Source organism: Taudactylus pleione, unplaced genomic scaffold, assembly GCF_031769625.1.
Source record: "Taudactylus pleione unplaced genomic scaffold, aTauple2 ptg000044l, whole genome shotgun sequence".
Taxonomy (NCBI): domain Eukaryota; kingdom Metazoa; phylum Chordata; class Amphibia; order Anura; family Myobatrachidae; genus Taudactylus; species Taudactylus pleione.
The window spans coordinates 5,639,505-5,665,737 of NW_028284446.1; the positions used below are offsets into that span (position 1 = coordinate 5,639,505).

General features: G+C 42.9%; 1 protein-coding gene across 1 annotated transcript; it reads left to right on the forward strand.

The window, feature by feature from the left end:
* The first annotated feature begins 1,748 nt into the window (after nt 1–1,748).
* WDR18 (WD repeat domain 18) lies at nt 1,749–17,430 on the forward strand. Its single transcript, XM_088460306.1, has 10 exons — nt 1,749–2,131; nt 2,270–2,380; nt 3,862–3,995; nt 4,274–4,415; nt 5,756–5,899; nt 5,986–6,044; nt 14,751–14,875; nt 14,953–15,119; nt 16,061–16,129; nt 16,269–17,430. Exons 1-10 carry the CDS (start codon nt 1,922–1,924, stop codon nt 16,392–16,394), a joined length of 1,287 nt encoding a protein of 428 aa, XP_088316432.1. The 5' UTR covers nt 1,749–1,921; the 3' UTR covers nt 16,395–17,430.
* The last annotated feature ends 8,803 nt before the right edge of the window (nt 17,431–26,233 follow it).

A 26,233-nucleotide genomic window follows, 5' to 3' on the forward strand; every position in this document is an offset into this window, starting at 1 on the left:
AACTGGAGGCATTGTGTGGCAAGTGACCTGGTTGAAGCTTGGGAGTACAATGGCAGAATGCCTGACGCCAGACCTAGAGTGAACTATATTATGGACATATGTGCTACTAAGAACAGATGGCCCGATTCAGACCCGGTCGCTAAGCCGCGTACGCACGCTATGGGCAATTATCGCCCATCTGCACATGCGTATGCTTCAAAATATGCATGCGGGAACCAGTCACTGCGTCCAGGAATCGTGCGCTCGTAGTATACAGTCTGGACGCTACTTTGAGTGACAGAATGTGCCGTTTGTGGGTGGTAACAGGGGAAGGTGCTTATAAACAGGGCAGTGGTGCTGTGAACGCAGGCGTGTCTGGGCATAAAAACAGAGTTTTATGGGTGTGCATAATTAGCAAGGAAGCGTCATTGTACACATCACTTGGCTGTATTTCAGCCTGCAGTGATCGCAGTGGGGTATGGTCAACCTCAAGCGCTGCGTGCAGCTCCGATGGCTCTCGATGGTTCTGATTAACCATACACTTCCTGGAGATGACGTGTTAAGAAAGAAAAGTGGCCGTCTTTATACCGGCGTGCGTTCGCTCTGCTGTTGCCCTCAAAGACATAGAGGGTGTCCTTACAGTAGACAGTGTGATCACGAAATTTGCATTAAAGGCGATACAACTCACCAAAAAAGGTAGCCCATAAATGTCAAACAAGACCTTAAACCACCTTAGATGGATTAATATATGTAAAAGAAATGCTCACATTAATGCTTACATAGGGGCATATGTATCAAAGCTTGATGTGAGATAAAATTGTGAAATATATATCACCAACCAATCAGCTCCAAACTATCATTTCTTAAACACCCTGCAAAATGTAATGCTGGGCATACACTGCCAGATAACATGTCTGTCAGACCGACAGACATTTTATCTGGCCGGCTGCCAGCCGCAGATGTCCGCAGCATACACTGTGAGAGAAATCTCACAGTGTATAGCCCGACATCCGCGCTCCACCCCCGGGGGAGGAGACATTTCCGTTCCGGAAGGAACACAGGAAATGTATGTCTGTCGGCTGCGCTGGGCATACACTGCCCGATGCGGCCGTCAGTTTACCGGGTAATATCGCATCGGACGGCATGCTGGACAATCCAGCATGCCCAACCGAGCAATATTTAACCCTCGGTCGCCCCCCCCACGCTACAATTATCACGGCAATCCGCCTATATTGGGCGGATCGTCCCGATAATTGCAGCGTGTATGGCCAGCATAAGTTAGAATATGATTGGTTGGTAATATGTATCTCACATCAAGCTTTGATACATATGCCCCTATATCTTATATGCAATTAGCAGCTGAAGGAACATGAAACATGCAGATAAACAAAGAAAATGTCTCATAGTGCAGGATATCCAGGAAAATTTTTTTTTATTATATTATATTATAATACAGAACAATAATATTATACAGAACAAAAAATGGGGAGTAACTTCTATACCAGATTGATGGTAAATGCAGGATCAACATAAACATAGAAGAGATTAAATGGAGCTCTCGTTTTTCTATAACTGGAAAAGATCTGGATCCACTGGAAAGGTAGGTATAACAGTCACCTGTCACTCTTGCGACATGTTTCGACACTGACGGTGCCACATTGATAAAGTCACCTCCAAGGCTTGATACATCTCCCCCATAACATTACCATCACGTGCTTGTGAGCGTTGTTAGCCGCGCAGGTGCAAGTAGTGAAGCAGGAGCCCGGCAATGTAAGCATCAGCGCTGCAGGCTTCAGCATCAGCACCAGAGACAGACTCACGTCACGTACTGAGACAGAACTGTCTGCATGTGTGGGACAAGCCCGTAAAAAGCTGTGACCACGTGACACGCCGAGTACGATTTGGGAGCACGTGACCCGTCTCTCACGGGGAGAAGAAAAAAATGGCGGCGCCCTTAGAGCTTGTGCTGAGCACGGATGCGGCGGGACAAGTGGCGAACTGCTCGGTATGGGATCCACAGACGGGCGCGGTGCTGCTCACCTACCGCGGAGGGAACAGCACGCCCCGCGGCCTGGCACTGCTCGGGGGCCAGTATCTTCTTGGAGGACAGCTGGGGAAAAATTTCATGAATGTATGGGAGCTGCAGAGAAAGGCGAGTTAGCGCTTGGTATTACCCTGCTGCAGTTCTTGTACTACCGATCCGATATGTACGTATGTATTGCTTGCCTGTGTATATGTCACATCTGGCCGTCACAAAATAACGTGCCTGTCGCTTACTATGCCCCTTTAGGACCAGCTGCAGCAGAAGATCGTGTGCTCAGGACCAGTGACCTGTCTGGCCGCATCTCCCAACGGGCTGTATTTGGTGGCTGGCATTGCAGAGAGTATCTACCTCTGGGAGGTAACTTGGGCCTCCGATGGGCTGGCACCGCGCCAACGCTCAAACTCCGCATGTCGCTGCTTGTATAATTGTCCTGTTACAGGATTTACATGGCAGTAGCCAAACACCAATAGGTATACTTGCTGTGCCCAATGTTCAGCTGAGAATGCAACAATGATAATGGCATTAGAGTTGCAGCCTGTGTCAAGGAGGAGGGCATAAGGTTGCTGCTAGTTCCTTGTTAGGGAAAGGACCTCTCTGACGTTGCAACCACGTGACCGTTGCAGAAGGGCCGGACCGCTCCAGTGTTACCATCCATGTGGGCTTTTTTTTTTTTTTTTTTTTTTGTGGTGAGCGGCCACTTTTGGCCCTCTGTTCTGATACTTGCCCCTCCCCCTTTGGTTGCGGGTCATGTGGGTGTGACGTCAGAGGTCCTTTGCAGCACCCAATTCTAGACCTAACCGAGGACTAAAGCTGGCCACACATCTAAAGATTATCTGTCCAACCAGCCAACTAGTTGATTGGTTGGAATGAAAATCTGGTAACGTATGGGAGTAAATGATGATCAGCAATTTGCTCCTAAATGCCAGAAAACAGATGAAAATGGTCGTCAGACAAGTCTGTTAAATGTTTGATCTAAACAATGTGTTCAAACAACAGTTTTTGTCCATTTTCTGGCGTTTGGGAGCAAATTGCTGATTGTCATTTACTCCCATTCCTTACCAGATCTTCATTCCAACCAATCAACTAGATAATCTTTAGATGTGTGGCCAGCTTTACTGGTGTCTCTGATCACTGATGGTCTCTGTGTTACATACAGAATATCCTGTGGGAATTGGGTGTATGGCCCACCAGTGCATTTTAGTAATTCTATGCATTAGTCATTTGGGGAGCAGGGAGTTATTTTTTCAAGGATTTTCTAATGTGAAAAGGGGAAGGGAGGGATGATGTATGCAATTATTGTTACTACATGTATATATTACATGCTACTCAGTGGGGCTATAAAACATAATATATGTTCAGTATTGTAAGGTGTAGGAATGAATTGACCTTCATGGTATTCTTGTTCAAATGATTAGACAAATCTATGTTTGGTAATAAAATGGGTCCACACATGCCCTACTTATTATAACTTACACTGGTGAAAATGTAAGAAAGGAAAGCTTTTGCTTTCCTTAATCTGTAACTCTGCATTTGTCCATTTAAAATGTTGGCATAGGATTGTGAATCTTTTATTTCCTTAGCCTTGCAGTCTAGAAGAGATCATAGTCGGGCATTCTGGTTTTGTGCACTATTATCAGATACAGGGTTCCCAGAATAGTATTACACCGGCACTTGTAGTTCCGGTTCACAAGTTGATGCTGTGCTCGCAACCCACATTACATCCTGCGTGTCTCTGGGTTTGGCCAACAGATTTCCAGTTGATAGAGAATTATTTTGTGTAGTTCCTATCATACGTAAATACAAATCCTAAATGTTTTCTCAATTCTTACTGTTTTCAGGTTTGCACAGGGAATCTCCTTACTATCCTTAACAGTCACTATCAAGACCTCACCTGCCTCACTTTCACAGATGACAGCAGCCATTTCTTGTCTGGAGCCAAGGACAGCCTGGCACTGGTGTGGAACCTGTTCAGGTAAGGCCAGGATTACATCTGAGCATTTTGCTTGTGGTGTCAAAATAGAACCAACCCAACTGCTCACAACAGCATGTGCCCGGCATCTATTCACCGGCGGTGATAGCTACACCGCAGTTTTCCCCACTTGTGGGACACTGGCCCCAGCCTGTTTTAGCAGGGTACCCCGTAAAGGTGCAGGGTACATTCTGCCCCTTTGAAATCGGGCAGGGTGCATCGCCTCGCTAAAACAGCCTAGCGGGAATGCTACATAAGCTGTAGTAATTCTCCTGTTTTAGTGTGTTGCAGGCTGAGGGATCCCGAGGTCCTGAACCTCGACACATGTGGACCCAACATACACTTCCAATCACTGATTTGCAGTGTGGTACTGGCGGACCTCAGTCCCGAGCAGTCACTTCCTCTTTGGACCAAACAGTTAAGGTAATTGAACCTTGTATGTAAAGTGAAATATTACAGGTCTGCTCTGATGTGTTATTGGGACACCTTACAGAGAGTTTTTATTTATTTTTTTCAGCTTATTATTGAATTATATTCAACTGTACTCAATGTTTTCTGTCTGCACATGCGCCTGAGTCACACTGCACATGCATCCCGATGGTTACAACCTGAGCTGCAGAACAAATTTAGACGCAAGAGCTTGGGATTTCAGTGGGCAATCCTGGGTGATAACACAGGTGGCTAAAAGTACGTGGATGCCGTTAGTGATGGTTTCTGAAGATGGCAGCTGGTTATTCAGAGGGTGAATACAATATAACAAAATTCAATTGTATAAAAGATTTTTATTAAATGAAATATCAATAAAATTCAATGTGCATTAGTCCTTATTGTACATATTAAATATCTGAAACATTTAAAATATATATAAAGAAACAATATATAGACAAAATTGTACCTGCACAGTGGCACTCAGAATCTGAGCAGCGCAAAGGTCCCGTATATATTGACAGACTTTTTAATAGCAGGATTTATGCATAAATTCACCACAGGTATAATCCTGCTATTTAAGTCTGTCAATATATACGGGACCTTTGCGCTGCTCAGATTCTTAGTGCCACTGTGCAAACATATAGAATTTTGGAGTATTGCAAACTACCAAAAAAGTATATTTTGGAGATTATTGTCTGTGCAGGTACAGGACCACCTGACAATTTTGTCTATATTTTTTTATATATATATATATATATATATATATATTTTAAATGTTTCAGATATTTAATATGTATAATAAGGACTAATGCACATTGAATTTTATTGATATTTAATAAAAATAATCTTTTATACAATTGAACCTTGTTATATTGTATTCACCCTCTGAATAACCAGCTGCCTTCTGTTACATATTATATATCTATTTTTGGGATTGACTACCCCAATCAGCTGAAGTATTCAGGGTGTGATATTAACTCATCAAGCGCCTAGGTACTTTTCTTGATGGTTTCTGAAGATGCAGTTGCACTGACACACAGTCATGTTCAAATGGATTATCTACACCTCCAAAGGGCTGGTGCAATGTTTGATGGTGCATCTTAATAGGCACAGCGGTGGCTATCTCTGTACCAATACCTTCTGCTGTGGCGTTAGCATAAAGACAGAGTTGCGGCAGGAGAAGTGTGCACCTCTGAATCGGACCCTATGGATCTGTGTGCTCTGGGGTCCTCTCCCTGATGTGACCCCTCTTATGTTACTGATTTCTTAATTTTCATAGGAAAGTATTATACAATTGTCCCTCAATAAAAAATAACTAAATTGCTGCTTTTTAGCTTTGGGACCTTGCCTCTGGAGAACTTCTGGTCTCTGTCCTCTTTGATGTGCGGATAATGTCGGTAACATTTGACCCAGCTGAATATCATTTATTCTGTGGTGGCAGTGATGGCTCAATATTCCAGGTGGACCTGTGTGCATGGGTAAGTCCTCATTTGTGTTTGAACATTATCATTACATTCCTATTTTAAATGGTGGTAACTATATATCTTTATATTCTTCTTTTCAGCCAGTACAGCGAGACAAAACCTTCAACACTGAACAGGAGAAGGTGTTCAAAGGACACAGGTAGGAAATGGCTGTTCTTGTCACAGTGCTTATCTGTTTATGCCCTGTTTCAAAATCCTAATCACACAGTGATCGAGCTGAGACCAAAATGATGTTGGTCCCGGGGATCCATCATTTTAAAAAAAATATGGGGTCCAACTTCAGCGTTTCTGGGTCCCAGCATAAAGTACAGTTTTGAGCTCCCCACATATCTTTAAAATGCCCATCTGATCCTCCCCACATAGCATTAGACCTCTCCATATTCCATCAGACCTCCTCACATGCCCCTTAAATGCATGTTTAACTTCTCCATAATCCTACATGTAATATCAATCGTCTATGCACAAAACCCATATTGAGAGAACAAGGCGTTTGGTACTAAGAGGTATATTTATCGAAAACAATTTTCGGGATGTCTTACAAAAACAACCGTTTTGGGGAGTAGCGGCAAATATGTATATTATAAATTTCTGATGTGGTCCCCTGTTTTAAATTGCAAGAGTAGCGCCTTTAGGTTTATATGAGGGCTACTTTAATGCCGAATTTACAAGGCTTCGGAATGTGGAGGGTTAAGCCATCTTTATGTGTTAGCCATTGTAGTTTATGAGCTACACTTCGCAACATTTATCGGGAGAGGGATCCGTAGTATTCCTCCTCAGCAATGGCTGCTTGTACATGCGCAGTTTGTTGCCCTTGTATGCGCAGTAGTGATCACTTTACTTTTACACATCACAGGGATGTGCTCCTCTCTGAGCCCCTGTCCCTGGAAGTAAATAACACGAGTGTTATTTCATTTCTTATTGCTGCGATAAGTTGTGCTAAGAAATTATAATTAGCGGGACCAATAATTAATAAACGGGTCCATTAGCAATTATAAAGCTAGTTTAGAATGTTATGACAGGTTCACTTTAACTATATAACCTGTGCATTCTGTTTTGCTATAAAATGTGCTACTGTAGTGTGGCATATCTAGGACCTTGTGTTATACTATATGACAGTCCCATGTTTTTCCACCCAAAATCTTTAATCCACTTTGCTCAATTTTTCTATAACTGAGGTGGAACACTGATTGTAAGTTGTTGGACCAAACTTTTGAACTATGTGCAGCTATAGGAACCTATGTTATTGTATATTATTAGAAGTTCCCCTGATGCATTATTTTAATCTGTAAAGTAAGTTAATGGAGAATACAATATTACTCGGCGTCTGGGTGAGACAGGCTGGAGGGCTGTGGAGCTCCTCTCATTGGTTGGCGACCTGGGAAGAGCCCAGGCTGTGTTTGAGCTTGATGGTGGGCAGGGTGCAGCTGGAGAGGGCTCTCCACATTTTTCTTCAATCAGTGAAAGTCCAAGGTGTCGGGCTTCTCTTACACCCTCTTAAGACAACACACGACCGTGATACAGCTCACCACTACTACTTCCCACAGGGAAGGTTGATTAGACTGGATGAACAACCATCTGCACATCAGTCGATCTGCCAATATCTTTCTGGTGTGTACCCACCTTTAGTTTTGTGTCATGCAGCCATATTAGTCAGAAATTAGTAGATCGCTCACAGCACGCACACTTGCCTGAATACAACATTGTAGACAGTTTAGTTTGGTGCCCGGCCGGAGTCGGGTGCACCTGTTGGAGTGGGGGCTAAGAAGAGCCCCTGAAGCTTTCCTGCATGCAGCTGTGGCTGCACATCTGGATGTACAGCATGGACTGTCAGTCCTGACGTCCATGCTGTCTTCCCTACACCCCCGCCGGTACCGATCCGGGGATGCTGGTGAGCATCTGGGGTCACAGCTAGCGGTGACCCCAGATGTTCCGGACCATGGCCGGATTCAAGGGGGACAGCAAGGTAAGCAGCGGAGTCCCGCGGTGGGTCCCCGCTGTTACAGAGGGGGCTCCCTGGGGACTGGCTGCAGCGTGGAGCCAGGTAAGAACATGCGCTTCCACTACCCCCCTGGGACAGCGGACCGCAGCAGAGCGCTAGCGCTGCTGCATCCCGGGGGTTAAATGCATGCCAGGGGAGCACGCCTTCCCTGTCTCACAGCCGGCGCCTCCCCCGCTGCACACAGCCCTCTCTGCACTCTGCCGACTGGCCCTGTGGCAGCGCTCCTCCCCCAGGCCAGCCTCCTCTCAACCTCAAAGCTCTCAACAAGTCTTTGCGGGTGCTGAAGTTTCGGATGGAGACCCTACGGTCCATCATTCTGGCGCTGGAACCTGGGGACTACATGGTGTCATTGGACATACAGGACGCTTACCTGCATGTCCCTATTCTTTTGCGCCATCAACAGTTCCTCAGGTTTGCAATCCGCAGCGACCACTTTCAGTTTCGGGCGTTACCTTTTGGCCTGGCGACAGCACCGCGTGTGTTCACCAAGGTGATGGCGGTCATGGCGGCTTCTCTGCGGCTGCAGGGAGTCCGCATGTTGCCGTACTTGGACGACCTGTTATTAGTGGCAGGATCTCCAGAGCTCCTTCTACGCCACTTGGACCTGACCATTGCACTGCTGCAACGGCACGGCTGGTTAATCAACTGGCAGAAGTCCACTCTAATCCCGTCTCGGCGGATTCTGCACCTCGGAGCCTTATTGGACTCTGGACAGCAAAGGATCTTTGTGACGGAGGAAAAGATCTCTGCTTTACAGTCGAGGGTGCACAGTTGTCTGCACAGCCGCCGGATGTCTCTACACTCGGCGATGAGGTTACTGGGCTCCATGGTGTCGGTGTTCGACATGGTGGAATATACCCAGTTTCACTCCAGACCTCTGCAGCACCTGATCCTGTCCAAGTGGAACGGGCTGCCTCAGTCTCTAAAGTCCCAGACGATAGTGCTCACCCCGGAGGTTCGCCTGTCCCTTGCCTGGTGGTTGCAGACGACCCATCTCAGCAAGGGACATCCGTTCCGGGTACCAAATTGGGTCCTGTTGACAACGGATGCCAGTCTTCGGGGCTGGGGAGCAGTTTTGGGTCCACACTTGTTCCAGGGCAGGTGGACGCCGACAGAAGCGGAGCTTCCAATAAATATCTTGGAACTCCGTGCGGTCTTCAATGCTCTCCAGCAGGTACATCGGGTTCTCCAGGGTCGCCCGGTGCAGGTCCAGTCAGACAACGCTACCACCGTGGCCTACATAAACAGGCAAGGAGGAACCCGAAGTCGGGCGGCTCTCTTAGAGGTGTCTCGGATCCTGGTATGGGCGGAGCGCAATCTTCCGGCCATATCAGCGGTCTTCATCCCGGGAGTGCTAAATTGGGAGGCGGACTTTCTAAGTCGCCAGGACGTTCATCCGGGGGAATGGTCCCTGCACCCGGACGTTTTTCAACTGCTGGTGGACAGGTGGGGTCTTCCAGAGATCGACCTCATGGCGTCCCGGCACAACAACAAGTTGCCGGTGTACGGGTCTCGCACAAGAGACGAAGAGACGTCTCTGGTGGATGCTCTGTCCGTCCGGTGGATGTTCCGGTTCGCATACCTGTTTCCTCCGGTTTCCCTTCTTCCACGGGTAATCCGGAAATTCAAACAGGAAGGAGGGACGCTCCTGTTAATAGCTCCCGCGTGGCCCAGACGGCACTGGTTCTCAGACCTTCAGGGTCTGTCCGTGGACAGTCCTCTGCGGTTGCCGCTACGACCGGACCTTCTGTCGCAGGGTCCTTGTCTTCACCCGGACCTGGCTCGGCTGTCTTTGACGGCGTGGCTGTTGAGACAGCCATGTTGAGGGCCAGGGGGTTTTCCAGCTCTGTGGTGCGTACCATGTTGCGAGCTCGGAAACCGTCGTCCGCGAGGGTATACCATCGCGTGTGGCATACGTTCTTCCAATGGTGTCGACCGAGAGGTTATGCACCGCGGGAGTTTCGTCTGTCTAGGATACTTGCCTTCCTACAGGCAGGACTAGGTTTCAGCCCTGTCTGTCTGGTTTCACCGTAGGATTGCTACAATCCCGGATGTGCGCACCTTTATGCAAGGTGTTCTCCGCATTCAGCCGCCCTTTGTTCCACCTGTGGCGCCTTGGGATTTGGCTGTGGTCCTGAGGGCTCTCCAGGGACCGCCGTTTGAACCACTGGGCTCAGTGGATCTTAAATGGCTAACAGCCAAGACTGTTTTCCTTCTGGCCATAGCTTCGGCCAGACGTGTTTCTGATTTAGGGGCTCTCTCTTGTAGACCCCCTTTCTTGATTTTTTCATGGGAACAGGGCAGTGCTCCGCACTCGGCCTGAATTTCTTCCCAAAGTTGTTTCCCAGTTTCATGTTAACGAGGAAATAGTGGTTCCGGCCTTTAACTCACCTGGTCTTTCAGTGGGTGAGGCCACTTTGGATGTTGTGCGGGCCTTAAGGACTTATGTTGACCGCACTTCTTCGTTTAGGAAGACGGACGCCTTGTTTGTCCTCTATGGCTTCCGTAAAAAGGGGTTGGCCTGCTTCAAAGCAAACTTTGGCAGCCTGGGTCCGTATGGCTATTTCTAAAGCTTATCTTCATGAAAGTCTGCCGGTTCCTCCTTCTTTGATGGCTCATTCCACTAGGTCTGTGGGTCCTTCGTGGGCAGCTCGACGTGGTGCCTCTGCAGTCCAGATCTGCAAGGCTGCTACGTGGTCCTCTTTCCATACCTTCGTGAGGTATTACAGGTTTGACACCTTCGCCTCTCAGGATGCTTCCTTCGGGCGGCGGATTCTCCTTTCAGCACAGGAGCGTCCCCACCCTTAAAGGATACTGCTTTGGGACATCCCCAAGGTATCCTGTGGATAACCTATGGACCCTGAAGTAGAAAATATGAGATATGGTAAGAACTTACCTTTGTTATCTCTATTTCTACGAAGTCCATAGGGTTCCACAGGACTCCCGCCCTGTCGCACCTGTGCTGCAAATGGGCTTTGGTCTGGTCACCGGTTTTCCCGTCTCCCTCTGGTGAGAGTGTGATTCTTGTGTGTATCCAGATCTTCTTTCTCTCTCTTCCTTCTCCTCCTCCGGCCTATGGCTTGGTAACTAACTGAGGTGCCTTGGCTCGGGGGCGGGGTATGGGAGGGGGACACTGGTGCATCCTGGGAGGCTGAAAGCTTAACTCTATGGTGCCCGATGACTGACGTCACACCTATACCCAAGGTATCCTGTGGAACCCTATGGACTTCGTAGAAATAGAGATAACAAAGGTAAGTTCTTACCATTTCTCATATTTTATTATGCTATGACTACAGACACTGCACCGTGTCACTACTTAAAAAATACTATTATAAGGGAATCCCCATGGTGGTATTCCACATTCTTGTTGCTTGTGGTCTTCATTTGAGTAAGCTGAACAAATACAGTAAATTCACACACAACAAAGAAATAAGGAGGATGGAAGGGTGAACCAAATCAGAGAGGTACTAAATCTGCCTAGCATCAGCTAAGACTCCACAAACTCCTCCCCTAACAATCCTATAGAACAGGAGAAAACCACAACTAATAATCTCAATCTTATAGGGTAAAAATCGCAAACACATTAAAGAGTCACTACACAAAGAAGCACCCCATGATTTAATCTCCTTCATGTTGATTTCAATTCAGAATCGTCAGTCCTACTGATATTAATGGAAGGTAGAAAAAGACTTGGTGGTCTACGTACTAATAATGGCGGCACTGCCGCGATTATTATGTATCCATCTCGCCGGGAATATTTACTTTTTTTTATGGAAATATCCCTGCTATGTACCAAAGGGAACTTGCAGGGACACTGGTTGCGGTCCCCGCAAGTTATATTCCCGGCATTTAGGAGAAGTCTCACAGGAGTGAAAGACCGTGTCAGTGTCTGGGACCGGCAGGGGGACAGATCAAAACATCTCACTCCTGTCCCTGGAGCCCTCTATAGACTTGCAGTAGTTTACACTATCTGAAGATGGTGTAAATTACCCAGACTAAACTCTGAAAAGCTTCGCTTTTTGGAGTTTAGTACATTGGGGTCAGATCGTAGTCCCTATTGAAAATAATGGGGACTGCGATCTGCAGCGCTAATTAGCACTTAGCATAATGCAGGAGACTTCACAGAAATCTTAGGCAATTAGTACATAGGAGCAATACATAAAATGACGCAGAAACTGCAGTTTCTGCATAATTTTATGTAAAAATCAGCTTGATAGATAGGCCCCACAGTCTGACTCTCTCTTTTTAATTAGAAAAAATAAAATACAAATAACTTTGTATTGTTAATGTTAGAAAGCATTAAAACATGGTTGATCAAGGTTTCTAATACATAGCAATGTTTTACAATATTAATATAATCTGGATTACATTTTGTTTTCTTTAAAAAGTAATGCAAAAAAAACTGGTTGAAACCAAATAAAAAGTTTTTTTTCACAGAAAGAATAAACTTTGATTTCCCCCACCCACCCTAAAGTAAAAGTAAATTGTATACCTTTTAGACTATTACTGAAATGAAGTATCATTAAATGGAACCTAGAGCAGGTTTGCAGACTTCGGCAGAAGTCTTGGTAATTGTGGAACTAACTGAGTGTAAAGCTGCCCATCCACTAGCAGACCTCAAAACTATTATGACATTGTAATCGTGCAGCCGTTTGTAAGTTTTTGATGTGCCTACACTGAATGAGCAGTCGGTCAGTGTAGACACATCAATCATCTGCAAACATGCTGAACCTGACATTTTCGTCAGGTTGTCCAGCATGTTTGCCCGATGATAGATGTCTAAACAACCAGCGGGAGTGCCCATCGCTGGTCGTTTTAGACATTTTCTAAACAATCTGCAAACCATTCTAACGATATCGTTATTGTTCAATTTAACCGCCTGGTGGATGGGCACCTTAAGTGAGATATGTCATTTGGGTGTTATCTGTTCCATAATACAGGTGGAATATTTGTTGTTGTAGAGATCATTCATTTATTGAGCTTCGGTATCCATATAATTTGCACAGGGTAGTATTTGAAAGATTCGCTGCAATGGTGCAGCTTTACAATTGTATGTTGTTCTAAGTACACTGTCTTGCAAATGTATTCATCCCCCCCCCCCCTTTGCATTTTTCATGTTTTGTTGCCTCACAACCTGGAATTAAAATATTGTTTAAAGGTGTGCATCATTTCATTCACAGAACATGCCTACAACTGTGAAGTTTTGTGTTTTTTTTTGTTTTTGTTTTTTTTTGTGAATCAAACAACATTTAGGATAACATAACAGAAAACTTCAACGTGCATAACTCTTCACCCCCCTAAAGTCAGTACTTTGTTGAGCCACCTTTTGCTGCAATTACAGCTGCAAGTCACTTTGGATAAGTATCTATGAGCTTGCCGCATCTTGCCCCTGGGATTATTGCCCATTCCTCAAGGCAAAACTGCTCCAGCTCCTTCATGTTGGATGGTTTCTGCTTGTGAACAGCAATCTTCAAGTCTGACCACAGATTCTCTATTGGATTGAGATCTGGGCTTTGACTAGGCCATTCCAACACATTTAAATGTTTCCCCTTAAACCACTCGAGTGTTGCTTTAGCAGTATGCTTCTGGTCATTGTCCTGCTGGAAGGTGAACCTCCGTCCCAGTCTCAAATCGCAGGCAGACTGAAACAGGTTTTGCTCAAGAATATCCCTGTATTTAGCACCATCCATCTTTCCCTCGACTTGAATCAGTTTCCCAGTCCTTGCTGCTGAAACACATCCCCACAGCATGATGTTGCCACCACCATGTTTCACTGTGGGGACGGTGTTCTTGGGGTGATGGGATGTGTTGGATTTGCGCCAGACATAGCGTTTTCCTTGGTGGCCAAAAAGTTATATTTTAGTCTCATCTGACCAGAGCACCTTCCTCCATACATTTGGGGAGTCGCCCACATGCCTTTTGGCAAACTCAAATCGTGTCTTCTGTTTTTATCACTAAGTAATGGCTTTTTTGTGGCCACTCTTCCATAAAGCCCAGCTCTATGGAGTGTACGGCTTATTGTGGTCACATGCACAGATACACCAGTCTCTGCTGTGGAACTCTGCAGCTCCTTCAGGGTTACCTTTTGGTCTCTGTGCTGCCTCTGATTAATGCCCTCCTTGCCCGGTCTGTGAGTTTTGGTGGGCGGCCCTCTCTTGGCAGGTTTGTTGTGGTACCATGTTCTTTCCATTTGATGATGATGGATTTGATGGTGTTCTGGGGATCATCAAAGATTTGGATATTTTTTTTTTTATAACCGAACCCAGAATTGTGCTTCTCAACAACTCAGAAGAGTTGACTTGTTTGGAGAGCTCCTTGGTCTTCATGGTGCGATGCCTCTTGTTTAGTGGCTTTTCAGCCTCTGGGGCCTTTCAGAAAAGGTGTGTTTTATACTGACAGATCATGTGACACTTATCACACAGGTAGACTTCATTTCACTATATATCTGACTTCTGAAGGTAATTGGTCGCACAAGAACTTTTGAGGGGCTTCATAGGAAATGGGGTGATTTACATATGCACATGCCAATTTGCAGAATTTTATATATAAACATTCTTATATAATCTATATATCTATTTTATATATATATATATATATATATATATATATATATCTATATCTATCTCTCTATATATTTCTAAAAAAAATTCACTTCACCAAATTAGACTATTTTGTGCAGATCCATCACATAAAATTCAGATTAAAATAAATAAGAGAATTACAGGTAATGTAACAAAAAAGGTAAATAGCCAAGGGGGTGAATAATTTTGCAAGGCACTGTATATAGCCAAACAGTTATTCTATACTCAATCTTGAAAATCTCCCTTTAATGTTCTTTCATTTCAGAGACCAAGTGACATGTCTATCTGTGTCACTGGATGGGAGTATGCTGATATCGGGATCTCATGATGAAACGGTGTGTGTATGGGACATCCAGAGCAAGCAATGCCTACGTACAGTCAACCACAGAGGTACGTTCATTTTCAGCCTCTGAGTAATTCGGCACTACTGAACTTCATGATTATTAAGTTTCTGCTTGTCTTTCTAGGTCCAGTGACAAATGCCTTTATTATACCCACACCAGGCAACATGTTGCGAGCAGATAGTAAGCCTAGCTTTCCCCTCCCTCGCTTTAGCAAACACTATCAGGGTGCTGAGAGTTGTGAGGGTCCTGAGAGTGACGGTATCATTTTGCGGCTCGGGAAATCCCAACATGTAAGTATAGTGAGGGGCTTGCATTGAACCAGGAATACTTTTAATTAAAGTGTAAAATTGTCTGACTAGTGTAAGCTTTATGCGCTCATTGACTAGAATATTGTGAAATCCAAGAAATCTGTGCAATTATGTTATCTTGGTGCTTTTGGACACAACAAATGCTGAAAATACTTATTTACAAGGCGAAAGGCGATTACTAGTGCTGGGAGTTAGTGGGGGCTGCTTTGTTGCTGTTTACCCATAGAGGGATTACTACGTCATTTACAATTTCACTTTGCGCTAATTCTCATTCTCTGAAGAAATTATAGTTTAAAAACAATGTTCCAAGGACTGTTTAACCATTACATATACACAGCAACCCCCCTGTAACAAGAGCAGTGACCTAGGGCCCCATTTACAAACGAAGAGTATGCCAGGTTTCTGTATTTAGTAAACAGTGGTAATCTTGGATTACCTTTTTTTTTTTTTTTTTTAAAGCATCGATCTCGCCATCTTTTAGATGGCGAGATTGATGCAGGCCCCATTGCCAGCAATAGAGACCCAACAGTGCCTTTCCGGCTTCAGCAAAGCCTTCAAGGTACTACCGGGTCTCCGTGTCATGCACATGCGCAGACGGACTGTCGCGCATGCGCATAAGACTGGAGGCCTGTCGCTGGCAGCGTTAGGCTTCCAGCAGCCCAGAAGAGGACCTCGATGAGGACTTCGACTTCGTGGGACCTCACCGCAGGAGTAAGTATTACTGAATACCAGTGGAATTTTCGTTTGCATCACAGTGATCCTAAATGAATATTCCGTTTTGTAAATGTGGCCCTAATCAGTTAATTAGCTCTGTGAACATAATGGAAGGGGGGAAAAAAAAAAAGTGGTTGAACTATTACTACTCCATATTATTGTCATGGTGTTTTCTCTATGGTCTTACCCAGCCATGTTTTTGCTTTCAGGGGTCTGAAGACACCTACTTGCAACGAGCAGAACAGCTGCACAATCTGCTTGGTGAAACTGAAGGAAAGGTGAGGGCTAATAGCAGAGCAGTGCACGTCTTTTACATATTTTTTTTATTTTATTTTTTTTATTTTTATTTTTTTGTGTTCAGAAGTGAGGTATGTATTATTAAACATTATAATATTTTTGTATTTTTCTTTCTCTCAGAACCTTACGGTACTTGTAGAGCAGCTTCGCTCTCGGACAACAGAACTTGAGGAGGAGCTAAGCGTGGTGCGGAAGAGAAATAAAGATCTCTTTGACTTCTCAGTCAGTATGCTCACCAAACCATGACCTGTCTGGGGGAATAAATTTAAACATGGACATTTTCCTTGTGTCTTCTAGTGGTTGTTAACAATTTGGTCAACCAAATTGACAAGTTATGATTCTAATCCCTCAAGGTATTATAATAATAGCAAGTCACATGTCTAGGGCATTGTTCACAGGGTAACATTTTTATTTTGCCTTAGGTAGCTGAGAATTTTATTTTGTCTTAATTATTATTTTTTGTTTTATGTTCGATCAGTGTCAAATGTTCTTTTATTACTTTGAAAACATACATGTGCTTCATTGCCAGCACCTCTTACTGTATGTAACAGCACATGTGTTCATGGTGACCTGTATAGTACAAGCTCTATATTTGGCCTTTGTTACAGTGTACTTTTAAAAAAATAATAATTTTGTAGCCTAAACAATATAAAACCTTAAATATAGTTGTACTGTAAAATACACCTGATATATCTACTGTTCTGCATTATGTAATAAACCTTTTTTTGGCTTGTGCTATTTTCTTCAGAGATCCTGAATACCTGCTTACTCTGGTCTTTTGTAGCTTTGATGTGTATATTTTGGTGCAAAGTGTAAATAGTTTGAAGTCCTGTAACATGGTATGAACATGAATGACTGACTGCCTACCCTCCAACATGACCCCTTCCTTCAGGTACAAAATGCCCTGTTCCTGGACTTCTCACCTAATTTAGGATTCCAGTCACATGTGTTGAACTAGTTAATTGATAAGAGAGCGCACAAAAAGAATCTAGCTACTAGATGTACTTATAGCTATTTATCTTGACGCCTGGTAAGAAAACTAAATATGTGTAAAAAGTACTTAAATTAAAATCAAATAATTATGATGTATATAATATAGTGCAAACACCTGCAGCTAGTCCCTGTGTCAGTTGTTATAGTGTCAGGATAACTACTATAGGAAAAGGAATGAAAAGGTGTAACTGCGCTGGTGTGTGTGCCAATTTATAACCAATTTAGACTAAAATATATATGTATATAAAAGTGTATATTGCTTGGTTTCAATAAAAAAGATTTCTCTTAACCAATAGTATTTATTTAGACCATAATCTAGTCCGCATACACATAGTTATAGAATATCTCCTATATTAAACAAGCTCCTATAAATTGTCTTCTGGCATCTGCTACTTATTTTAATTTTATTTTTTTAATTGCTGTTATTAATCAGAGCAATAATATAGTACATAGATGCCAGAAAACAAAGTAAATAATAAACAGAACATAGACCCATTAAGGGTAGCAATATATAAATACAATATAAATAAAGAAAAATAGTTCCATCAACAGACAAAAAACAAAATATGGCATATATTATCCAAAGCAGTCTGAACATGGCAAGCAGATCATCCTGTAAATTCGGGTTTCGTACCATGGAGTATCTCGGAAGCACAAATATATTTGGCGTCGTAAGGCCAACGTAAAAGTCTATAAAACCTTCCAACAGCTGAAAAAAGCAGCGATCTTAGTCTCTTTATGCAGTGTGGTCTCTAGCCAATCCGTTTGGAAAGCAAAAAATTATTTAGCCTGGAATAAAGAAACAGATGGGAGATCTGCGTGGGTCCACATATGTAATATACATTGACGAGCCACAGCTGATAGTAAAAAATTATTGATTATATCTCCCCTACCTGAAACAAACAGTGGGAGGATACCCAAAATCGCCCACTCCACCGATAGAAGAAGATAATTAACTAAACACCTAGATGCAAATCTGTTGACCGATTACCAAAATCTACGTATAAGGGGGCATTCCCACATACAATGTATAAAGGTTGCATCAGAAGCACTTAGCACAAACACTAGTATCTGACAATCCTATCAGGAACCTGCGGTGGGGGGAAAGATATCCATTGTGATTAAATGTTATAGAACATTTCTCTATACATGCTGGATGAGAGCACTGATTAAGAATAGAGGAATGAGCGTAACAGGCTTTCCATGGTAATGTAAGGGAAATACAGTACACCAGGTAGATAACCCTGTAGATATTTTAGAATGGTCTAAAGTAATCTGAAGAATTTTATAATGGAGAGAAATTGCCCCCCATCCACCCATAGGTCTAGCTAATAATAGATCCAAAGAGTTGGACCAATCTTCTGGGGAAAGAGTCCGTAGCATGGAACTCGTATAGAGTTGTGCTTGTTATAACGCCAGAGAGTGGGCTTGAGGTAAACCATATTTATATACTAATTCCGCCACTCGATAAGGCCGACAGTTTTCAGTGTCAACCAGTCCTCAGACGTAAGGAATTTCCCTGTCAGGCCATGATGAGAAAGGTGCAGAAGCCTCCCCATTTTGTCACTCTGGGTTTAAAAGTAATGGAAGGAAGAGGGAATGACAGTTTAAATTCCTTTTTCTAGCAAAGTGACAAACTCGCCATGCAACCATCAGTAGGGGATTACTAATAATATCCTTAGATAATACTTATTTTAATTAGATAAAAATAGTCCCCTGAGAGATCCACAATAAAACCGGATAATAACAGTATATAAGTTTGCTCACCACTGGCCTTAAAAAAAAGAGATCAAATTCTGAGTGTTAAAATAAATATCCTCCATTCCCTAAAGCTATCAGGCTGATCAGCCAATAATTGGGAAATTGGGCCAATTTTTCTGTAGTTTGTAGGCATGATGGTTTTGGCCAAATACCAATAAAACAGCCCAAAAACGCTCTTATTCGATTATCTGATCATTCAAACTTGCCAAAAGAGGTCGCTCAAAAGGTCCCGATATTGTGTAGTGTTAGGGTCAACTTATTATGAATGCTTATTTTCCCCAGATTTTTAATGTTTACCTTCATCACCCTGTGTCAGACATATGCAAATATTGATACATGCGCCTGAAAATCAGCAGGTTTTTAACAAAAATTGTATAGTGTGTACTGCTGATGTCGTGGCCGTCCACTGGCAGGAAAATCGTGTTTGGCGGTTGCTAAAGAGACACCTTATACATTGATCGATGTGACATGCTATTTTGTTACAACGTGACCGCGGCACGTCTTCAGCCTAGCAGAGGCCGTCATGCTCCAGAGGTGGGAGCTCACTTTTCCAACTTCCTGCTGACATGCATCCCCCAGATACGGGCTCAGCACCAAACAGCTTAACAGCCGGGCCAACTGTTATATGCAGCAGGTTAGCTTGTGCTTTGCACTCCTGCTGCCAAAGCTCACAGCTTATTTCTTTGCTAAGGATTGGTAAAACAAGTACTTTCTTTTGTGCTCAGTGTAAACTTTAGCAAGAGACCGCATACTAAATTGAACATTATTTGTTGACTGCGAACTTCACCACTTTATTCCCCAGTGGGCTCTGTTTAAGCCGATTCACTGATTGTGGACAGTTTTTCCCCTATTAAGGAGACATTTGAGAGCAAAATATATATTTGATATTGTTGTTTAGTGCAATATATGTAATTATTTTGTAACTAATATTGCACACTTGTTTTTTTATATATCAAATTTACATTTTCTTATACTTTTTTATATTCATTGATTGTTCTATATACCAAGCTTTTTATAATATATTAATACATACTAATAATATAATACTAAAAAATAATACATACATGTTAACTGCTATTCAGTTTGTTGATCTTGCTTTGAATACCCACACTAAAGGCACACATCCACTTGCCAACTGTGAAACGAGTCATTTCACAGTCTGTGATGTGCCTACACAGAACGTTTAGTGTAGGCACGTCAATCATCCCCGTACATGCTCAAATTGACGTTATCGTCAGGTTGACCAGCATGTTCGGGCGATGATAATGTCAAAAACGACCAGCGGGTACGCGCATCTCTGGTCGTTTTTTACATTAATGTGCGCGATTTGTGCCCGATTACTGAGCGATTGCACGATTACGATGTCGTAATTGTGCAATCGCTCTGTAATGTCGCGTAGTGGATACGCGGCATTACACCAGCAGCACCAGTATACTTATAATGCTTTCAGCTACATTTCAAATGTATAACTGTCTCACCAGTGTAACTGTAAACCTACTGCTTTACCATGTGGGTACTTTGTTGCTCTCACTCTTTGTAATTGGTGCCAATGTTTAGGTAGATATAGTATCATGCCCATACTCAGAGGCTACCTTATTAGGTACATCTACCTGCAAGCAAAGTTTTCTCCCTTTCATCCTCAAATAAGCCTCAGTAATTTAGGCCATGGGTAACAAAAGATTGAAACTGGCATATTGATGCTGGTCCATGTCATCTGCGCTGTGTCCTATAGATCTTGCAAATTATCTTGTGATATATATTCACTATGCATAGTATATTCCATCTTATACTGAGCTACTGCCAGCCTTTCCAAAACTCCAGCCCCATAAATCCTCAATCTTTCCAACAATAATCCCAAACTTCTATGTACAATTGCGCCACGAGCAGTAAAAGGCACACTAACCCAATTTGTTATTCCATATGATTTATGGATTTGTTAAAAACCGTTATACATAATGGCTTTATTTATATCCTGAAGAGAGGGAACAGAATAGACTTCCACATCAATAACGAGAACATTTATAAAGTAGTGTTTCTTTACATGAGAGGCAGAGTTATGTGGTTGCTAAAGTATAAAGCCACTAATGAAAAACAGAATATACACGTGAAATATCACAGAAGACACTACTGAATACCCCACCATAATGTAGCTGCCAGAAGAGAAAATTGTAAATAGATGATATAGCTAGTGTTAAAGAATATAATATTCATGTACAATTTGGGGGAAAAGACTGACCTTTAAATATAATGTATAAAGCACATAGCAATATTATGTGAAAAGAATATGCATATAAGAAAACTGCCTAAAAGTAATATTTAAATGCTGCACTAGAAGGCTACACTCATATACCTGCACTAGAAGGCTACACTCACATATACCCACACTACTTGTGAACTTAGTTTATTTAACTTGTGGCGAATTGCACAAATGACGTTTCCAGTATGTACTGTATAATTTATCACTGCCGAATGCCAGTTCCATTCTCCACTTTTATTACTTGCCGGCAGAAAAATGAAGAAAAGCAAAATATATGAGTATCTCTGCTGCAATTGTGTTTTCTACTACATTTTTGGAAATCTTTTGTAGAAGTTTGTGATTTTTTTTGTAAATTAGATGCAGTTTTAACAAATCGGTTGTACTACGGAGAACACCAGTGATACCACATGAAAGTTTACCTTTACTCCAACATCTGTGTTCTGAACGGTTTGCTTTATCCCTTAACAGCTCTCTCAAGACACAAAGATAATCATTAAGTCATTTACACAAAAAAACACAGCACAAGCATAAAATATACAGTTTTGCAATAAATTTTTATTGGCACAAATTAATCTAATTGTCGACGTCCTACATAAAAAAAGAGCACACCCACAACACACCTTCATCCCACGCCTGCAAAAATGCTCTGCTTGATGTATGCCATTGTATTATGTAACACTTTTTTGTGGTTTTATTTTATTGGTTGAAACTCACCTAGAACGATGCTTTTCTATCAAAAGAAAACGTATTTAAATTGGCCCAATCAAAATACAGACTGAGGCTAGATTTCTACTACTCATTAGCATACCTTCCAAATGTCCCAATTTAGCTTGGCCTAGCATTTCCGAAACACTGGATATGTCCTGGTGAAATGTGCTAATACTAACTGTGCATCACAGCGGCATATGTACACTGTCCCCATTTGTAATGTGGCCACGTTGACTTTGATGTTTGAGAACAGAAAAAAAGAAGACCATGCTCTACAGTCCTCTGATACACAGGAAATACCCCTTCTCCACACATTGAATCTCATTTAAGTAATCCCGTACCATCAAAAATCTTTTTTTTTTTTTTTTTTTTTGCATGCAGGTGCTTACCTGGTAGCATTCCGGCACCCATCCTGCAAAGAGCAAGTAGTGCTTTATACGATCAGCAATTACCAGCAGCAAATGCAAAGCTTTATACTTGAGACATGCTGCGACCTTGGCCAGTGAATACAAGCACTTCTGATCTATTACATGCTGTGGCCACAGGAGGGCAACATAAGCAATATATAGGACATTACCATAGCAAATTTGTTCTAAATATTTCTAGTGATCTAATTAACACCAGGACTTTATTTTTCATGTTGCTCAGGGGTTCACCGTAGAAACACGTTATTTGTATAATTTTTATTTCTTATAACTAGTTCTGGAAATGGGAAGAATCAGTGAAATAATTTCATAAATCAATTAAAAGAAAGTATCTAAGGACTTAGTATGGAGGGTACTAGAAAATCTTGCTTGGTTCTATTTTAGTTTGCAATGGGATATTTTACTAGGCATTCTTTATTAAAGTAGTTTTTTATTCTTTCCACTAAAGCCAAGTTACAATCCAATTACTCAGAGATCCCAAAAGCAGTATTACAGATGAAATGGACACTCTTTCCCAGCTGGGAATAACTTGTTCCTTTATGCCTTTGAATTTTGATGAGTGAGTTCATAACAGTAGTCGAATAAACAGACTTCCCAAGAAGCAGAAACTGTTAGAATATATCAACACTGGCACAGTGCCCACAATCAAGTTAATCTAATGCTGGGTACACGCTAGGTCTATTGCTAAGTGCATATACATTTACTAGTCGTCTACCCGATGTGTCAGGCCTGGCATCACAACTGGGCATTTTTGCCAGCCTAGTTGAGCTCTCACTCAACGCCGGTTCAATACAGCATGAGTACGGGTGAACGGCAGGTCGCCCGTACACATCAGAAGATACTGATATATCTGCAGATATATCGCCCATCTGCTGTGCTGCAGTGCAGATGCGATATCTCTGTGGACGGTGTTCCCAGACATATCGGGGGTACACACCTGACGCGCTCGCAATATATCGGTCATTTGATTGGCCGATATATCGCCCAATGTGTACCCAACGTAATGTTTCAGGTTGCGCGTACTCGCAGAATACACGAGAGGTTGGCTTGTGAAACCCTCCATCACTCCCTAAGCAACTTGTGAGAATAGGCACTCGCAAGTCACGGGGATAAGCCACATGCCAGATTTATTGGGAAGGCCAGATAACATCATGGCCTGAAACATATTAGGTAGTGGCAACATACTTGCCGACTGTCTCTGAACATCAGGGAGATGCCCTGAAAAAGTAATGATGTCCCTGAGGAGTCTAGCAAAATCTGAGATCGGACCTGGGGCGTGCAGCCCAGTAAAGATGTCATCACTCTGTCCCCCATAGAGAAAACAGTGGGGAGATGTATAGAAAGGATGTGTGCTATAAGGAACTGCTGCTCTCCAGCATACTGATGACTACATGAATGGCTGCATGCCCAAGTATGTGTGATGAATTACAGGAGGTTTCTTGCCCAAGGAAGTGTACTGATTTACAGGAGATGTGTGCTGCATTATAGGGGATGTGTAACAAACTGCATGAACCTGGTGTAAGGGAGAGACTTAGAGGGGGTCATTTAAGGTGCTGCATATCTTTCATTCACATTCACACCTATGATAATACATCGTTCATTAGCGGGTTAATGGGCTAAATAGACTTATTGGCCACCTGTGCAGGCTCTTTCTGTCACCATTGCAGTTTTTGTTTTGTTTTTTACTGTAAAAAAATGGATTCCAGTCAATAGAGCTACATTAAAAAGATGGACAATGTTTAAATAGACACCGCATGGTAGACAGGCAGTAGGGGAACAGGGACAAAAGGATGACCTTTGCAAAATTGGTCGATACAGGTTTTTTTTTTTTCTTAAGGTGCATACACACACAGCGATTTTTTTGAACGATTATCGTTAACGATATCGTTCAATCGTTGTAAAAATCGTTCACTTTCCGAGTTAAAACGATTAATGATAATCGTTCATGCGCGTTCACGTTTGTAGTTCAGTCAGACTGACCAACTGAATGATTTTCATTAAGGGAATATGCAAAAATATTTTGTAGTTCAAAAAAATCGTTCATTACACTTTAAAAAATTTGACAGATAATCTGACATAAAATCGTTGGTAACAAAATCATTGTGTGTGTATGCAGCTTTAGTGTTATGGAGCATACACACGGTCAGATTTGTCAGATGTGTCAAAACAACGATCTGAACGATTTGAACTATGAACGATTTTTGAGTGCATTAAAATGGATGGAATCGTCAAAATCTGACTGCAAACACATCAGATGTCAGATATCGTTATCTGGCCATCGGGAACGCGCATCGTTCAGACATGTCAGATATGTCAGATTTTCCTTCAGATATGAACGATTGAACAATCTTTTAAATCGTTATCTTTCAGATCTGAAGAAAAATCTGACCGTGTGTATGCACCATTAAGCACTAGGAGGGGCGGTTAGGCACTGACTGCAGGGTTTGTGTTAGGCACTAGGAGGGACAGTTAGGCACTTACCGGATGGTTTGTGTTTGGCACTAGGAGGGACGGTTAGGTACTTACCTTGACAGTTAGGGTTAGGCATCAGGAGGGATGGTTAGGCAACAAGGTTAAGGTGAAGCTTAGGGTTAGGAAGAAAAATGTCGACCATTTTTGTAAACCTTTTGACCATGTCGACCTTTTGTTCCTGTCAAGTGTCACCCATGTCGACCTTTTGTGTGTCGGCTCTTTGTCCCTTTCGACCTATTGACTGTCTAAGGGCAGCTTGCTGAGGGTTTTGCAGCTTGTTGTAGTTATGCACAAAGTGTGGTTAAACTAAGTGTGATTTCTGAACAGTTAAAAAATAGTTGAACAAACATTGAACAACATCGAAAACCAGGTAATTAAAATAAAATTTCATAAAAGTTGTTTTTTTTCCCAAAACATACAAAAAAATAAGAAATAAAAAAACACAATGTATCAAAGACTTCTTTTTATTATCTCACTACATGGAATCATCTCTAAGGTTACTTCATCCTTTACTCTCCCTGCAGCTCATCCTTCTGTACATATTTCTACCTCATTAAACTACTCTCCTCTTACAAACACAAATGAGCTTTTAACTTATCTATACACATTGACAATAACATCCACAACCTCTCGCCATAAAAAACTTTCATACAAATCCCACAATTATATTTATATTTCTCTCCTGCTGATTCTATTAGTTGGTGACATATCTCCAAATCCAGGCCCGACCCACATGCCACACCCACAAACTATAACTCCAGCTAGCCTCATAAACATTGCGTGCCTCCCTTCACCCTCCAAGTCACAGCTCACATCCATCCATGACCCAGTGGCGTAACTAGGGTATGTGGAGCCCAGGGCAAATTTGAAAACGGAGCCCCCCCCCCACCAACATACCGATATGTGCGCGCACCTTCGGCACGCGTGGAAAAAATGGGCGTGGTCACTTAAAAATGGGGCGTGTCAACATGACACACCCCTTTATTTTCACGCTGAACATCCTATCCATATGCACCTTAACCCCAGTAGTACCCCTTATACAGTACCCCCAGTATGCAGTTGTGGTCCCTCTTATGCAGGCCCATAGTTGTGCCCCTTATACAGTATCCCCAGTAGTGGTCCCGCTTATACAGCCCCCAATTAGTTCCCCTTACTCAGTACCCCCAGTAGTGGCCCCCCAAATGCAGTGCCCCACGTAGTGTTCCCCCTTATACAGTGCCCCCAGTAGCAGTCCCCACAATGCAGTGCGCCCAGTAGCAGTATCCCCTTATGCAGTGCCCTTTATATGGTGCCCCCAGTAGTAGTCCCCCCCCCTATGCAGTGCCCTTTATATAGTGACCCAGCAGTAGTCCCCCCCATGCAGTTTTCCCAGTAGTGGTCCCCTTATGCAGGCACCCTGTAGTGATCCCCCCTATCCAGTGCCCCCTGTAGTGGCCCTTCCTATTATTTCCCCCAGTAGTGGTCCCCCG

Bases quoted from the DNA above. Each gene is read 5' to 3' on its own strand.
- WDR18 (XM_088460306.1), top strand. From the start codon at position 1,922: ATGGCGGCGCCCTTAGAGCTTGTGCTGAGCACGGATGCGGCGGGACAA. The intron at 2,381-3,861 runs GTAACTTGGGCC...TACTGTTTTCAG, and splicing joins AGAGTATCTACCTCTGGGAG to GTTTGCACAGGGAATCTCCT. The intron at 5,900-5,985 runs GTAAGTCCTCAT...TCTTCTTTTCAG, and splicing joins AGGTGGACCTGTGTGCATGG to CCAGTACAGCGAGACAAAAC.